General features: G+C 41.6%; 1 protein-coding gene across 2 annotated transcripts in view; it reads left to right on the top strand.

The window, feature by feature from the left end:
- Positions 1 to 16626, top strand: part of TC2N (tandem C2 domains, nuclear) — a 35261-nt gene extending 18635 nt beyond the window's left edge. For both annotated transcript variants that reach the window (XM_068148789.1, XM_068148788.1), the window contains exons 5-13: positions 438 to 602; positions 2320 to 2411; positions 3116 to 3191; positions 5147 to 5247; positions 6205 to 6321; positions 7137 to 7328; positions 9255 to 9369; positions 9846 to 10045; positions 14133 to 16626. In XM_068148789.1, coding sequence (XP_068004890.1) covers positions 438 to 602; positions 2320 to 2411; positions 3116 to 3191; positions 5147 to 5247; positions 6205 to 6321; positions 7137 to 7328; positions 9255 to 9369; positions 9846 to 10045; positions 14133 to 14243 — 1169 coding nt within the window. In that variant the 3' untranslated portion in view covers positions 14244 to 16626. The remainder of the gene's footprint in view (positions 1 to 437; positions 603 to 2319; positions 2412 to 3115; positions 3192 to 5146; positions 5248 to 6204; positions 6322 to 7136; positions 7329 to 9254; positions 9370 to 9845; positions 10046 to 14132) is intronic.
- Positions 16627 to 18097: the final 1471 nt, after the last annotated feature.

The following is an 18097-nucleotide window of genomic DNA, read 5'->3' as shown; positions in this document are numbered from 1 at the left end:
TTTCCATACAAGACCCTCCTCTAGGTCTTGGATCCATTAGCCAAGTGGGAATGTCTGGGGGTTAGGCAGCCAAATCGGTTAGAGATGTTCTGTACATATGGCCCTACTTTTCCTCTTCATTTCTGTCTTGCTGTCTGGAGCCTTCTGTATTTCAGCTGGTTAGGCATTTTTTGTGGAACTCCAAGACAGGGTATGCATAGCTTTGTATGGTCATTTGAATTTCAGTGTTTGCTAGCATGCTGGAGTCTGACATAATGTGTATGTGTCTCGTCTCTTCTTTTTCTTTTTTTTCCTCTTTTTTTCTTTTACTTTTCCCAAAGCAGATAATGTTGAAATATTTTGTCCTTTGCCCTGAAGGCACTCCAAATGCTTAGGAAGCCAGGCAGTACGTGTTATGTCTGGAACTCTTGCATTTGATGTTTCCTTGTGCTCCACAGAATCTGCCAGAGCCTCGTTTGGTGACCGGAAAGCAGAACTGCAGGGCGCGTACCAGTGGCCCCAGTATGACGTGTACAACCCCTTCTATCTGGAGCATCGCCTCTCGCCGGATCTGGTTAGGCGCTTCCAAGCAAAATCAGATAATAGGAAACTGTATGGATCAGGTGAGAAGCACTACACGCTGACTTCTGTGTCTTCCTTCCTTTCCCAAACTTTATAGGGACACTTCTTTGTTGGTGAATCAATCTGTGGAGCTTTCCATCTGTGATCCCTTTCCATCTGTGCTGTTACTTTCTGTGTTTTGAGGGCTTTAAGAAGGCTTGCATGCATCACATCAAGGTTGACAAGTTAGCAAAACTAGCTAATGTAGGTGCCCATGATTCACAGAACGTTAGCGGTTGGAAGGGACCTCTAGAGATCATTGAGTCCAACCCCCCTGCCAAAGCAGGATCACCTAGGGTAGCGCTCACAGGAATGCATCCAGACGGCTTTTGAAAGTCTCCAGAGAATGAGACTCCACAACCTGGGTAAGCCTGTTCCAGTGCTCTGTCACCCTCACTGTAACAAAGTTTCTTCTCATGTTGAGGTGAAACCTTCTACATTCAAGTCTGTACCCATTGTTCCTTGTCGCATTACTGCGCACCACCAAAAAGAGGTTGGCCATAGCCACTTGACACCCACCCCTCAGATATTTATAGACATTGGTCAGATCCCCCCTCAGTCTTGCCTTCTCAAGACTGAACAGCCCCAGGTCTTTCAGTCTCTCTTCATAGGGGAGATGTGCAAACCAGCATGCACTATTGGAGATTCCAGCTACCAGGGATAGGAGTGAGTGAAAAAGACAGGCGTGACAGAAATAGAATACCTGAGGAGTGTATACGGAGAAGGAAATAAGCACCAAAAACCATTTGGGGGAGATAATAACAGGTGCAAAATAGGAAGTGATGCTATATGCCAGCTTTTTTGCAGTTTGCTTTTGAAAGTGCCAGAATGTCCTCACACATTGCGTGTGTTGGAGAACAGGGGAAGGCTGTGAGATAGTAAAAGTTTAGATAGAAGGTGTTTGACTACCTAGATAAAAAAATTGGTATTTGTATCCTATAATGAATGCTGTTTAAAGGAGATGACTAAGGGTTCCTTGCTGTAAGGGATTGCTTAGACAAACACATTCACTCATATGCTCGAAGAAATGTACACACCTCTACTGAATCAGAAGCTGGCACCAGCATGCGTTTTTAAAGATATGTAGAATGAGGTACCCTGCTTATTTTGCAGCTGAGGGAAATGCCTCAGTCTGTGTCTGGTTTTAAAACTGATTCTGAATCATCATAGAGATTACACTAAAAGACTACTCCATTATTTCTTCTTAAGAGAGCAAAGCATTAAAATTTCAGCAGCTTTTAATGCATATTGTTTTGCTAAGCTTTGTAAGCACCTGTGGTGGGAGCCAAATGGGTTTTATAAAGCTGTCTTGAACATCTTCAGTTCATTCCCTCTCTTAACCATTTTTCATCAAGCTAAGTATAAAGGCTTTTTGAAAAAGGTACCATCTCCTCCCTGCCACCACCCTCATGGTATTGGAAAATTTCAACTAGGTTTACTAGGAACAAATGCCCTGCAGAAGTGGAGGTAGACAACATCCAATGCTCTCCTCTCATCTACCCAGCTGATGACACCATCATAAAAAGCTGTCAGATTGGTCAAGCATGATTTCTCCTTCATGAATCTATGCTTAATATTCCTGATAATCTTCCTTTCCTCTATGTGCTTAGAGATGGCTTCCTGAATTACATCCTTCCTTAGATGTTATTTAGATAGGTGTCAATTCTACCAAAGGCAATGATGCTTACATGATCTGCATTGTTCTCTTTGTCTTTTTAGTTAGTGATTTAAGACCTGGTGCTTTGCCTGGATCATTTGATGTAAGTCGTTCAATGTTCGATCTCAGAAGCCCACCTCATCGATTCATGAGGGTGAGTTCCCCATGTAACTTACGTTATACTGAAAACTATGCTTCCTTGGTGCATATGTTCCTGTTCATTGTGTTGTCAAAGTCAACAGTGAAGGCATTGTACTACTCACTGAAAGGACTAGGGGGAAAAGTTCAACATCTCAACCAATACCAAGAGGCTTTTCCTTGAAGGCTCCTCTGACTACTGCTTTTCTGGTAAATGGGGCTGTCGAGAAACCTGAATAGCCTGTTAGGCATTACAAGACAGACAAGAGGTTGTGGTTAGTCATCTTGTGATTTCTCCCAGTAGTTGAAACATGAAACACTAGAAGTTTCAACTGACACAAAAAACCTCGCTGCTTTTTTGGTTGTTTTTGGGGTTGTGGGTGTTGGTTTTTTTTGTTTGGGGTTTGGTTTTTTGTTTTTGTTGTTTTGGTGTGGGTTTTGTTTGTTTGTGGGGTTTTGGGTGTGGGGTTTTTTGGTTGCATATACGTATCAGCAAGACAAAAAAAGGCTCTGCTGGTCATACATGTCTTCTATTAGCTTTTTGCATCAAAGTAGTAATTCCATGCTGCTGGATTAAGAGGTTACTAGGGAATAAGACAATTACTTGAAAGTGACTGTTGTTTTGTTTGCATCATGTCTTGTCTAATGATAGAATCTCTCAGACTTCTTGCATCTGTTGCTCTGAATGAAGTAGCTTTTCTTTTTTTTTTTTGCTCCTAGAGATATGATTCATTGTCCAGTGTACCTAGCAGTATTTCTTCCAGGAAGGATTCACAAGGCAGTAACAGGAGTTTGGGTAATGTTTTGTTTGCTATGTAATTAGGTGTTTCCGTTTGCATTTGAAACATGAAGCTGTCTCTACTGTTGATTGTTTATAATTATATTTTTTTAAGGAGGAATCTGATTACCAAGTCAGTTTGAAGATTACTTTGAAATTAAGAGTTTGGGACTTTCACCTTCCTGTTGTCAGCAGATTGAGCAAAAAAGCTTTTGAGAGGTTCTCATGGTTTTGAAAATTCATCCCTGGATTTACTACCCCAATGAACAAAGTAATTAGAATAGAATAGACCAGGTTGGAAGAGACCTTCAAGATCGTGTCCAACCTATTATCCCACCCACCTAATCAACTAAACCATGCAACCAAGCACCCTATCAAGTCTCCTCCTGAAACCTCCAATGATGGTGACTCCACCACCTCCCCGGGCAGCCCATTCCAATGGGCAATCACTCTCTCTGTGTAGAACTTCTTCCTAACCTCCAGCCTAAACCTCCCCTAGCGCAGCTTGGGACTGTGTCCTCTTGTTCTGAATTACAGGTGTCCTGTTAGGATAGGATGCATCACACTGGTCATAGCTCTAGTCCTTTTTCATGTGTTAGTATTTTTTGGTGGGGAAATGCCTGGAATCCAATAGCCGTACTGCACTGAGAATTAGTGAACTATATCGCATGCAAACCTAGTATCCTTATTTATGAAAGAATTCTAAAGAAGTGGAGATACTGCAAAATAAACCCTCAAAAATCACCCTGCTGGAAGTCAGAATTTCATCCAGTCTCCTCAAAAAGAAGACTGAAGGACAATAACCTAGTTTTGGTCATGGCAGAGAAACACTAGATACTAAATGGCTCTTCTGACTTGGGGAAAAGTGTAAGAGTAAGATAAAAAGCAGGCTAATTTCTGAACTTAAAATTGCAAGTGATTGAGGGAACTGAGAGATTATAAATGTTTTCTGGGTGTCTCAGGCACATGCCTTTTTTTTTTCTTTTTTCCTGTTCTAAGAGCTGTTTGAGTACAACAGAAGTTACTAAATTCAGCAGAGATAACTGAGGCAAACATGAAGACTTTTTAACTCTGTGGAAGGTCAGGCTCTTTTGTCTTTGGGGTTTTTTTTTGCCCTTCTTTTTGTCTTTGGGGTTTTTTTGCCCTTCTTTTTGTCTTTGGGGGTTTTTTTGCCCTTCTTTTGTCCTTGGGGTTTTTTTTTGGCCCTTCTTTTGTCTTTGGGGATTTTTTTTGGCCCTTCTTTTGTCTTTGGGGTTTTTTTTTTTTGGCCCTTCTTTTGTCTTTGGGTTTGTTTTTTTTCGGCCCTCTTTTGTCTTTGGGGGTGTTTTTGCCCTTATTTTGTCCTTGGGGTTTTTTTTTTTTGCCCTTCTTTTGTCTTTAGGGATTTTTTTTGGCCCTTCTTTTGCCTTTGGGGTTTTGGGTTTTTTTTTGGCCCTTCTTTTGTCTTTGGGGATTTTTTTTGGCCCTTCTTTTGTCTTTGGGGTTTTTTTTGGCCCTTCTTTTGCCTTTGGGGTTTTTTTTGGCCCTTCTTTTGCCTTTGGGGTTTTTTTTTTTGGCCCTTCTTTTGCCTTTGGGGTTTTGGGTTTTTTTTTTGGCCCTTCTTTTGCCTTTGGGGTTTTTTTTTTTTGGCCCTTCTTTTGCCTTTGGGGTTGTTTTTTTTTGGCCCTTCTCTTGTCCTTGGGTTTGTTTTTTTTCGGCCCTCTTTTGTCTTTGGGGTCTTTTTTTTGCCCTTCTTTTGTCTTTGGGGTTTTTTTTTGGCCCTTCTTTTGCCTTTGGGGGTGTTTTTTTTTGCCCTTCTTTTGCCATTGGGGTTGGTTTTTTGCCCTTAAAATGTAAGTGTTAAGATATTTCAAACTTTGAGAGAAGTTTTCAAAGATAGGCAGTCCACTTACTAATGAGCTCAATTTTTCTTTGAGAGGAACTTCTAAGATACTGTATTACTTCTAAAAGCTCTAATTGGCTTTCTTCCACAGATACTATTACATTATCAGGTGATGAACGAGACTTTGGAAGACTGAATGTGAAGTTGTGTTATGTTTCTTCCGTAGAACAGATTTGGATTACAGTTTTACATGTAAGCAAATACAATAGTAATTTGATTATTGTTCACTCATGGCTTTTTTACTACACTTAGTGTTAATTCTCATTCCATTTGACTGTCATTTTAAAGAATACTTTTAGGAGAAACAGAAAATTATGTCTAAGTGTTAATATAAACAAAGTTCAGTCAAATGTAATACTGGGCTTTATTCAAAGTGTCGTCTTCAGTGTGGTTTTTTTTCCCCTGTGTCAACCTGTGTTCTGCTGCAGTCAGTAGTAAAAAGCAGTATATCACTTCTTATGTTAGTATATATGTATTCTGATTGTGGACTAAGTACCTATTCATAGAATCAGTAAGGTTGGAAGAGACCTCAAAGATCATCAAGTCCAACCTGTCACCCAAGACCTCATGACTACTAAACCATGGCACCAAGTGCCACGTCCAATCCCCTCTTGAACACCTTCAGGGATGGTTACTCCACCACCTCCCTGGGCAGCTGAGCTGGTCATGGGCTGGTGCTGCTGTGGAAATTTGAAGACAAAAAATTGGACCAGCTTTGGAGACAGTATTTAAATTACTTTAAATCTAACAATTCTTCCAGGGCAAAACCGTAATAGCACTTTGTGGACATGTAGATTCTTGTGGCTTTTCTGATAGCTAATGTGATACTGTTACACTAGCTATTTTATACACTTAAGGAACTGTGAATAATTTTTAGGTAACAAAACTTTGATTAGTCAGAAACCTCATAACTGCATCAAGTGATAAATACTGTGTTAAGGGATTTTGGTATTTATCTGTTGTCAAACTGCCACATAGCAAAATCATTAAAATCTACTAACATTCTCTGCTTGTAAAAGTTAATTCTTTAATTATCTGAGGTGACACAATCATAACACTGGCCCTGATTTATATTCAATATTACAAGAATTATTGACTGAAGGCCAGAGTCATACACTATCTAAACTGACTGTGTGTTCCATGTTGCAGTGCAAAGACCTCAGCTGGCCTTCTAGCTGTGGGGAAAATCCTCATATCTGTGTCAAGGGAATTCTCACACTGCCCAAACCAGTGCATTTCAAGTCTTCTGCCAAGGAAGGTTGCAGTGTAAGTAGAGGCAATGAAATCACCGAGAGATCTGTTTCACATTTCATGTTTCTTTTGGGGTGAAATAGACTATTTTTATTTTTTTTTAATGGACCAAACATGCTCCTGTGCCATGTTTGCTGTGGTAGTTGCCTAGGTTCAGATTACGTCTTCACACTCCCCTACCTCTCCCACCACACCTGTCCCACACCAAAGTCTTCTCAAAATCCTGTTCCACTTCCTTCCCCTTTCATTGTACTTCTCTCCCAAGTCTGCAGGACAGATATGCTCATAAGAGACTGAAACATGAGCTGCTGGCCTTGGCAGCTTAGTGGTGGGAGACTGGAGGAAGGGTGGGCATCATACCTATTGGTACACATTCACTGCAGGGAAGGTAGATGATGTACTTACTAGAGCAAGAGTCAAAGTTCATCCATCCTCTCTACAGAAAGTAAGAATTAGTCTCATGGGAGAAGACTCCTGATAATGGCAGTAAGGGAATACTGGGGGGGAGAAAGATAAAGCAAAATAAATAGTGCAGCAAAAGGCCACAGGAGAATTTGCTATGATGATGTGTGTATGCTGTTGTAAAGGTCAAGAAGAGATGGCCTCAACTTGTTATGGTAGTGAAAATCCATAGCTTTGTCCCTGCCAAGATGTGGCAGATAGTGATTCTGTGGGGGCTTACCTTTGTAAAAGCACACTTTGCCATGGCAGCCTCAAAGGGTAACTAAGACCAGTGGCTACAGCACCAGGAAGCCTTGGTTTCTAGGTTTCAGGCTTGGTGCAACTCTCTTGCAGTGGTGGTGTTACTCCTCTGTTCTTTTTCTTTCTAGGACATTGAATTTATGGAAACTTTTGTATTTGCTATTAAACTGCAAAGCCTGCAAGCTGTCAGATTGGTATTTAAAATCCAGACACAGACTCCCAGGAAAAAAACTATTGGAGAATGCTCCTTGGCACTGCGGGAGCTCAGCTCAGAAGAGTCAAGTCATTGGCTGGATTTATCTCCTCCTTCCAAAGCACCTGTAAGTGCCAATACTGAAAATGTTGTTATATTACCTAGAAATAGTTGCTGGAAATGGAAGTCAAGTCATTCAGTACTAATTCAGTGTTAACAATAAACAGAGGTATCTTTGTGGGTTTTTCTTTTCTTCTGCTGCTTTTTTTTCCGCTTTCTTGGGAACAGCAATTTGATGAGGAAAAATGCAGACTTTTCAATTCTGCACATAGCTGTTCTGGTCATAAACTGCAGCTGTTTCTGGGAAAAGAGCTAGAGCAAGTTCTTCCACACCATGGTCCACAGCTTTAGGGAGGGACATTCTGGGGAAATGTTTAGCAAAGGACACTGGGTAATTGCCCATTTCCAGCCAGAAAGATCCATCAGAAGATCCTTACGACTCACAGCAAGAGCTCAGACCAAATGGCATCTGCATATGTTATGAAAGAAAAGTGCTAAAATCTTCAGTGGCTTGAGACTGCAGAGATTGGTATATATTTAACGTTCAGACTGCGTGCTGTGAAGTAATAATTCAGACAATTCATTTCCATTAGTGTAATAAGAAGCAGGTGGTTTTCACAGTGGGATTTCCTTTCCCCCAGCCCTCACTTTGTTTGTTTTTTTTACAGATTGTGTCTAGACAGTTGTATTTTCAACAAATTAAACTTGAATTAGCAATTCAAAAGCAAATTTTATCTAAGTGTGTCTGAGAAATGAGTGATTTCAAACATAAGTTATACTTGACATGTTTTAGTTCTGAATTCTAAGTTTACTTCTGTTGCTTCAAAAGCAGTAAGATGAAATAAAAAGGGAAGCTGTTTTAGAAGCTGCTTCACCCCCGTATAAATTCTTGAATCATATCATAGTTTTTCTCCCTGTGTTGGCTTTCCTCACCATTTTACCTGTGAGCCCTCTAGATACTGCTGGAATTCATCCCTGTATTGTCCTGTGAGGCAGGAAACTACCCCATTTGCCAGCAGAGAGCCAAAGTTCAGATATGAGTGGCTTCCTCTCAGGGTTACATAGAAATTTTTTCATCTCAGCTGCAAAGAGAATTTGGGTCTCGGTGAACTGGAGCCTGGCTTCTCTTTATCTGACCTGTTACTCTCTTGCTTGGTGCATTTTGGTGCACTGAACTGCATTAAAATTTGAAGGGTACCAGGATTAGCAAGTCCTTTTGAGTGGAGGATGTCAGGAAGGCTGGATCTCCACTGGCCTTCTCCTGCTGCTCTTAGAGTGTTCAGAGTACATTAACATTTGACAGAAGAGTAATGAAGATGCTTCAAAGCAACTTTGCCACTAGCAAAAATTCAACTGGGGATCTCCGTAGCTTCAGAGTGTCTGTGGGAGGTGTATGTGGGTGATGCACATGCATGTAAACCACAAGTACTTGCATAACTTAGGCAACTCCACAATGTGTAGTCACCTTAAACATTCATGACATTAAGTGATGCGGCCTTGATGGGGCCTTGCCTTGGGTAGCATTGCTTATGTCTCCATACAGCAAAAGTCACAAGTGTGGGAGAAGAACTCGGAAGGTTTCTGTGTTAGTGAGGCATACCTGGTCTCTCACTTCCATACCCAGGTTTAGTAGAGCTACAGACTGCATGTCTGTTTTTCCTTCTATGTGTCTGTTATTGCCCTCGAGGAATCCTTCCCAGGTGAAAACTGGAGGATTTGTTTATTTGGCCACTATCTCTGGCTTCAGCCCATGAGTGTCATATGTGCTCTGCACATAAGCAGTCCATCAGTGGAGCACATGCACTGCAGCTATGACAAGTGCACGATGCACTTACTGTACATCTGCAGGTTGTGTATACAATGCATGCTTGTATTTCTGTCCAGGAAATCCCAGAGAGAAATGTGGGAGCCCAACATATGACAGAATTCCTGTGTTTCCTGAGTTTATAAGCAACTTAATCCAGATGTTATGGCAACATTCTTCTGTTTGTAGGTGCGCCGTGCAGAACTTCAAATAGGAACTTGTTTTCAAGCAGTAAACAGGAGGATTCAGTTACAGATTCTTGAAGCACAAAACCTTCCAGTTTCATCTACACCGCTCTCTTCGAGTAAGTTGCACTAGCTGTCTCATGCCTCCTGTCCAAAAGCGTTTGTAACAGGTAAATTACTGCTAAAATGGGTTGGCAATTCATAACATTCCTTACAAACCTCAGGCTAACATATTGTGCAGTAGATTAGCACTGCCAAGGCTTGTTCCCACAGATGTCTTGCTTGATTACTTTTTGTTTGGTTGAAGCTATGTGTTTATGTGTTTTGGAAGATTTTTTGTCCCAGTATTAATCCTGACATACAAGAGCATTAGCTTGCACTTGCTGCTTGGATACTGTGCTAATCAAATTAGTATTATTGAACACACTCTGTTTCTGTGACTAGTCAAGAAAGCTGTTGTACAGTTTTTTTTGGCCAGACTTTTGGGAAATTGTTCCAGTTTGAACCATACATGTGGATCTTCTCAGTTCCTTTTTGGGTATGTTTGTGAGTAACCCTTTGTGTGCTATGCCTTTTTCCCTCCCTTTTGTGCTAGATTTCTTTGTGAAAGTTGGAATGTTCAGTACAGAAGGGGTTATCTACAAGAAGAAGACTCGTCTTCTGAAGTCCACCAACGGCCAAGTGAAGTGGCAAGAAACCATGATTTTTCCAGTTAGCCAAGTTGAACAAGGAATTAGCTTTCTCATCAAGCTCTACAGCAGAAGCTCAGTTAGAAGAAAACATTTCCTAGGACAGGTTGGTTTCTGCTAACTAGCATGGTTTACTTAAAATCCGGTTCCACGAGATTCTTGGTATGAGTTTTCAAATACTTTATATAAGGTGCCGTACAGCAAAATAGTACATTTTAATAAACCCTTCGAGATGTAACCCTTAAACATGCTCTAACATCAGGATGGGAGCTGATTGTTCTCTTTCAAAAGAAATCCCTAAGTAATTTTTGTGTGTATTATTGTGTGGAAGATTCCTTCCCCCAGACAGACATACAATCTCTTCCTTGCTTGTAGGCTTTTGAAAGGAAAAGAAACAAAGCTCTCACAGGAGATGCAGAACTTGCAATGTAGTGTACAGAAAGGGAGTGCATTGGCTTACCATACCAATACAATTACAAACCTGTGTGTGAAAGGAAGTATCAACAGCTATGCTATCAGATTGCCTTCCTGGCTAAAATAATGCTGACATGAGCACAGTATTGTAAATATCCATGATCAAGTGATAACACAAGGGTTTTTTTTAATATTTTTAGTTAGTGCTCTTTCTCTTTTTCCTTTTTTTTTTTTTTTCCTTTTGTAAGCAGTTGCAGCTTTGGAGCTTCAGTAATATTCCTTTGAAAGCATTTCTGTGACCATATATTTTTGACCACCATAAAACTTGTCGTCTAGGCTCTGGGCAAGGAAGAGACAGTGGGGTGGCCCTGTGTGTCAGGGAGTATTTTGATTTGTATTGAGATTAATGATGGTAATGATAGGGTTGAGTAAGAATCAGGAGAAAGGCCAACAAAGCAGATATCCTGGTGGGAGTCTGTTACAGACCACACAACCAGGATGAAGAGACATGGAGAATATTCTTCAGGCATCTGGCAGAAGCCTCACAATGGCTAGCCCTTCTTCTTGTGGGGGACTTCAAATTCCCTGATGTCTTCAGTAAGTATTACACAGCAGAGAGGGAGCAGTTCCAAAGGTTCTTGGAGTGTGTGTAGGATAACTTCCTGACACAGCTGGTGAAGAAGCCAACTAGGGAAAGGCACCTGCTGAACTTGTGAGCTGACTAGAGGCATGCAAATGTGATGCCCATCTGTAAGAAGGGCCAAGAGGACCATGAGAACTACAGACCTGTAGGTCTGACCTTGGTAAGTGAGAAAATCACGGAGCAGATCATCTTGAGTGCCATTATCCAGCATGTGCAGGGCAGCCAGGTGATCAGGCCCAGTCAGCATGGGTTCATGAAGGGCAGGTTGTGCTTAACCAACCTGATCTATGACAAGGTGACCCACTAAGTGGATGAGGGAAGGGCTGTGAATGTTGTTTACCTGGACTTTAGTAAGGCATTTGACACAGTGTCCCATAGTATCCTCCTGGAGAAAATGGCTGCTCATGGCTTGGATGGGGGGATGCTTTGCTTGGTAAAAACTGGCTGACTGGCTGGGCCCAGAGTGGTGTTGGATAGAGTTAAATACAGTTGGTGGCTTGTCACAAGTGGTCTTCCCAAGGGATTAGTTTTGGGCCCAGTCTTGTTTAATATCTTTATCAATGATCTGGATGAGGGAGTTGAGTGCATCCTCAGTAAGTTTACAGGTGACACTAAATTGGGTGGGAATGTTGATCTGCTTGAGGGTAGGAAGGCTCTTCAAAGAGATCTGGACAGGCTGGATCAGTGGGCCAAGGCCAGTTGTATGAGGTTTAACAAGGCCAAGTGCTGGGTCCTGCACTTGGGACACAACAACCCACAATGACACAGGCTGGGAGGAGAGTGGCTGGATAGTTGCCCCAGGACCTGAGGATGCTGGCTGACAGATGGCTGAACATGAGCCAGCAGTGTGCCCAGGTGGCCAAGAAGGCTAACAGCATCCTTGCCTGGATCAGGAACAGTTTGGCCAGCAGGGGTAGGGAAGTAATGGTGCCCCTGTACTTGGTGCTGGTGAGGCCTCACCTTGAATATTGTATTCAGTATTGGGCCTAACTACAAGAAAGACATTGAAGTGCTGCAGAATGTCCAGAGAAGGGCAATGCAGCTGGTGAAGGGCTTAGAGAACAAGTCTTATGAGGACTGACTGAGGGAACTTGAATTGTTTAGTCTGAAGAAGAGGAACCTGAGGGAAGACCTTGTTGCTCTCTACAGCTACCTGAAGGGAGGTTGTAGTGAGGTTGGTGTTGGCCTCCTCTCTTCTAGTATCAAGTGCTAGAATGAGAGAGAATTTCCTCAAGTTTTGCCAGAGGAGGCTTAGATTGGATGTTAGGAAAAAATCATTTATAGAAAGAGTGGTCAGGCATTGGAATAGGCTGCCAGGGAGGTGGTGGAGTCACTATCTCTGGAGGTGTTCAAAAAATGCGTAGTCATGGCACTTGGGGACATGATTTCATGACCATGGTGGTGTTGGGTCTACAGTTGGACTCAATGATCCTAGCAGTCTTTTCCAGCCAAAATGATTCTATGATTGTTTTTATTCTCTGTTTTCTTTGTGGTTGTTCCCATTTACCATCTTCCTGCCCCTTCTTGCTGTCCTTTTCCTCTTGGTATAGCAAGCCAGAGCTGTTTGTAGAGCTCTGTATGTTTCCTGACCCAGCTAGATTTAGTAGCAGAATTTTACTATATGCATAAAGGAATTATGTAGACTTGATTTTGAGACCTTTACTATCTCCTTTGTCAGATGAAGGACTTTCCTATCCTTAGGTACAGAAAATGGTACTGTCCCATTCTGGTGATGTTTCTTGTACACACTGAAGATGTATAGTTGCAGGAGATGCTGATGTGCTGTAAGATATGATGTGCCAGTAGGAATTATGTGAAGTTCCTCCAATTTATGAAGCCTCATGTCACACATTCCATCTTTCTGTGATTCTTGGTGGTGGAACTGGATTTGGAGTAGGAAAAGGGGACAAAAAAACCAACCAAACCACCACGTGTTTTTTTCGGTTGTGCTAACTTGGGACAAAAATAACTGGGTATGATTGGCAGCGTGTGAGGTCATCTCGATCTGATGAGTTACATTTAATCATGGGCCTTATTTTTAGGGGGGTAGGAAATGAGCTACTTCTCCTTAGAGGAGAGGAGCTTATTTGGAGTAGGTTGTATTAGCTTATGCAGGCAGACACTGCCACATAACACATGAAGACATAAAATATAGCTCAGGGGAAAATATACTTTGAGCAATTGGCCGGGTAGCTGGAAAAAAGATGAGTATAGCTGGATCGATTATCTTTGCTCTTCAGAATGATGTTTAATTGGATGCTGTTCTAAGCAGACAATACTTAGATTAGGCTGCTTTTACAGACGTGTCTTTAATCATGAGCAAGATGTACATTGAATCTCTGTGGATGAAACATCAGCTCTAGTGTTCTGGAAGGCATTGCTCTCATTTCTTTGAGGACTCACGCCTCAGCATTGTAGGCTAAATGTACTTCATGGTGAAGGTTTCTGAGAAGTCTTAAAGGGACTCATTCTTGGAAGACTTGGGGAAATAGCCCTGTAAATAATGATACCTACTTACATAAGCAGAATTCTTTGGCAATGGAGACTGGTGATAATGTTCAGGGGGAAAACTTCCTACTTGTAACTTATTTCCTCATTTCATGACCACTATTCATTAATTGAATACTGAGAAGAAATGGACTCTTACTGCATGACTATGCGTGGTAGGGGCATGTTCAGAACCTCCATGGAATGCAGGCTTGGCCGTCTGTTGGAGTGTGCTCATGAAAATGCTGGACAGCTAGCTTGGGAGGCCAGATGGCTTGTAGCCAACTGGAGTTTGAATGCATAGAGCCATCACTGGCCCTGATGAGCCCATGACCCTAGCACGTGCATTTGAATGGAGCAAGGAATGCTTGGCTTAAAAAGTCTTATAAAGAAGGGAAACATTAGTATGTAGTGAGTTCTTTAAACTGTTTCAGAAGCTAAATTTAATCCCAGACTCCCTGTGTTCCCAGCTGAAAGCCAAAGTGTGTTAGTCCTAACAGAACTGTATTTGCTGCTGTCATGCTTTGGTTCAGTTTACACATTACCTCACGCTACACGTCTGTAGCATTTATTTGGAACTAATAAAGGCAGGCTCCTGTTTTATATCAGGTGAACTGACTTTTACTTTTATTTTTGTTTTCTACTGCAGATCTGGATAAGTTCTGATAGCAATAACAGCGAAGCAGTAGAGCAGTGGAAAGACACTATTGCCAACCCTGAAAAAGTTGTTGTGAAATGGTATAGCCTTGGTCTATCTTGAAGACTGGAGATGAAACTCAGGACTGACTTTTTTTTTCTACAAAGATATTCCTACACTGTTCAAAATGGTATAAATAAGAAGAAAAATACTGTCTACACAACTTCTCCAGAAGTTCTCCACTGCATCACACCTCCATGGTAACTGGGAAAATTCCATTTCACCAAGAGAAATTCTGGCTAAATATTTTTAGCAGGAAGACTTAAGAATTGGGGAAAGCACTCGTTTGAATTTTAAAAATCTGCTTTGAATTTTTTTTTTCCTTTTTCCCCTGTCAGGGTCTCTATAAGAGCACAGAAATCTTCAAGAGAAGCAGCTTGAATCAGCTTCTTCTCCACTAGTCACTGATGTCATCCTCATCTGCAATCTTGTCTTTGGCAGATGCCAAAGTCCCTGGGCATCAGCTCGGTCAGTGGGCTTAGTCCTAGGTACCTCTGAGCCTCTGGGGTGCACCTGTGTTTACATCATTTGATCAGAGCAACATGTGCCTGAGCAAGTGGGAAAAGCAAGTCAGCAGGAGAAGGCATAAAGGGACCTACACAATAAGGCAGTACTTAAAGGCTTTCCTAATCCCTTCTCTTTGACAAAGGGCTCCTCAGTACCCTGACGTGCCTGTAGCTTGGGCTTTCCTTCTTTCTTCTCTCTGAAGAGAGAGTCTGAGTCTGAGTTTCTCTGTCTAGCTGTGATCTTTGCAAGTGGGGCCCTCCAGACTTCCTCTGTTTGGAATAAATGGAATAATAAAAGGAGACAACAGCTCTGCCTAGGATCAAGGCCAATATTTTTAGATAAACTACTTTCTTATATAGACTTCTTATATGTAAACCACTTCCTGTCTAATAACAGTGTTCTAGAATTTGCTTACATTGCTAAAACCCAGACTAACATGTATGAAGGTGTAAGCAAATATTTACTGACAGAAGTGTTTTCTGATATTTATTCAAATGCAGACTTTGTTTAAAAGCTGGGCTACCACTACAGAAGTTACATGTCTAAGATGCTGAAAAATCACACGTGGGAGTATATTTTTGTTACTTGTTTCTATAGCAAGAAGAAGTTAGTCATATTTTTGTTGCAAATTCTATTTTCTCTACAAAATTCTAAGATGATTTTTTTCTATTAGTCCTCATATTTTCAAGGGCTTATTCACAAGCAGGAAAATGCCATGTATATAATTGATCTAGAAGTGCAGACCTCCTGTCACCGCTTTAACTACTGAATTTCATAGTTTCATTCAGGGTTAGAAGGGACCACAAGGATCATCTAGTTCCAACCCCCCTGCCATGGGCAGGGACACCCCACACTAGATCAGGCTGGACAGAGCCTCATCCAGCCTGCTCTTAAACACCCCCAGGGACAGGGCCTCGACCACCTCCCTGGACAACCCATTCCAGGGTCTCACCACTCTCATGGTGAAGAACCTCCTCCTCACATCTAGCCTAAATCTCCCCACCTCCAACTTCATTCCATTCCCCCTAGTTCTATCACTACCTGAGATCCTGAGAAGTCCTTCCCCAGCCTTCCTGTAGGCCCCCTTCAGATATATATATTCCTTTAAAGCCACTGCTTACACACTTCCTGTTGACTGTCTGGAGTGTAAAATGTATCTGCTTGTATAGATGCTGAATAATTGTGTCCTTTTTATAATTTGAACTAGAATGGCAGTGAGGGCACTCACTGCTGGAAGGTAAAGGAACAGTGAGAACTGTTAACAGGAAAGTACATTGTATTTAAACATAGAGCTCAGAGCATCTTTTTTTTACTCTGGGGCTTTGAGTAAGGCTCAAGAAAAAAATTTAATCTCTTAGATATTTTAATTTTTTTAATCAGCTGATAATTAAAGCTTTTAAAACTTCCACTATTCATATTTTTGTGTTGAAATTTAGTATTTTGAAAATGGGCAAACAGGATTCCCCCAGGCTCTTACACGTTCTACCTTTTGACTAGTTTTCATAAATGAACTGACGAAGTTTTGCATGTTATTCAGAAAACAAACATCAATCCTAGATCTTACTGGCACTCTTTGCAAAGCTCCCAGTAGGCTCAGAGGATCCTGACTGACAAGCATCACTTTCAGACGGTTTCACAACATTTGAGATGTGCCTGGCCTGTGGGTAAAATGGAACTGGACCGAGCTGATATTCTTGGAGTATCTTTACTTGAATATGTGGATCTTTTTCACTCATTGAGGCTGAACTAAACAAAAGTACAAACTGTTTCTTTATACAGAATGCTGTATAAAGAATGTCCCAGCATTTTGGAGGCTTCAATTACGTGGCAGTGGTTCTACAGAGACTGCCAACTCAGTGGATGCTGTGTTAAATGGACTTTTTCGACTGGTTTAGGACTTAACCTTTTAAAGGCCTAACTAATAATGTCTCTTTTTATTTCTGTGTTAATATTTAATCTTTATGTTTATAATAAATATTCTGAACAGAAAACATTCTATCTTTTTTCCCCATTGTTTATACCAGTGTTCATCAGCATATCCAACTGAAGTTCAAGATCTACCTTTTTCTCTGAGAAAATGCCAAGTATGGAACAATATTTCATGTAGAGTTGCATGTAGAGGAGTTGACAGTTAACACACTGAAGAGAGATGCAAGGCCTCTCTTTGCATGATATGCAGAGGGACTAGCGCATTCTGGAGAATGTACTCTGAGGTATTGCTTCATCCTGTGCTCATTCCCAGGCTTTGGGATTTTCTGCAGTTGTGTGTACCTTCATGTAAGAATTCTGTGAGTTCTTAAGAGTTGGCTAAAGACGCTGTTAGTACGTTGGTTGGGTTTTTTTCCCTACTAAACTGAGCATTTAAGTTCCTTGTTGCCCAGACTTTTTCCCTTAATTTGTGCAGAGCACTATAGTGATTTAGAAAGCACAAAGTCCTCAATGTGTCCCACTGCACAAAATTCAGTTCCACTTGTCAGTGATCTCAGCTGACTCAGTGCACACTCCATTACTGAGAGCATGGCAGTGGAGCATTGAGATGTCCACCTCTGTGTGCACTCCAGCCTTGCAGTGCATAGCAAGCTAGAGAGGGAAACAGGCAATACTCAGCTGCAGTAAGAAGATAAAGAAAACAAACTTACACTGCTTTGGTTGGGGCTTTTTTGTTGGGTTGGTTGTTGGGGTTTTTTTTTGAAACTACTGTGCCCTACTTGTGTCCTAATTATTGGCGCCTAAGATCCTGGGAGGAAGCCAGGAACTCCTTTTGCTTTCACTGCTGAGGAAAATCATCTAGGGATGGAGAGGGACCTGCCCAGCTCAAAACCCAAAAGTTCAGTGCATCAGCAAAGCTGTGCTTTGAACAGCCTATCATCACTTGAGATAATAATCCAGTCCTCAATAATTCTTGTTCTGGTGCTTCTGAGGATGCCTGCCAGGTAAACAGTTTGTCCAAAGGACTACTAAAAGTGCATCGGAAAAGGAAACTTTTGGAGGATGAGGACTGCCAATGATTAGTTAGTTGTGTGGTCATCTGTACAAGAGGTGCTGCAGAGGATGTGTAGGAATGGAAAGTGGTTGGAAGGAAAAGTCCATGTAGATTACTTTTATTTTCCAGGTGCTCGTTGAGAAAACACTGGGGTGCATACACACCGACTGACTCTTGAATTGTGGGGTAGTATAATCAATCAGCTGGACAAACTTACTGGCTGTCATATAAAGCATTTTTCATTGAGCATTCCTTGTGTCTAGAGCCGCTCAGTATGGCTGTCACGTTGGACAACAGTCCTGGAGAGAAAACGGTGCAAGCGCATGCATGCATGTTCTTAGCACCAGTCCCAGTGTACAGCTGGCTATACAGTGGGGTGTCCCAGCAGGTGTTATTTCAAATTGAATGTCTTAAAAGGCCAGGCAGA

This window comes from Melanerpes formicivorus, unplaced genomic scaffold (genome assembly GCF_026170545.1).
Source record: "Melanerpes formicivorus ecotype bairdi unplaced genomic scaffold, bMelFor1.0.p_v2 SCAF_17, whole genome shotgun sequence".
NCBI lineage: Eukaryota > Metazoa > Chordata > Aves > Piciformes > Picidae > Melanerpes > Melanerpes formicivorus.
This window is presented reverse-complemented; position numbering and strand designations above follow the sequence as displayed.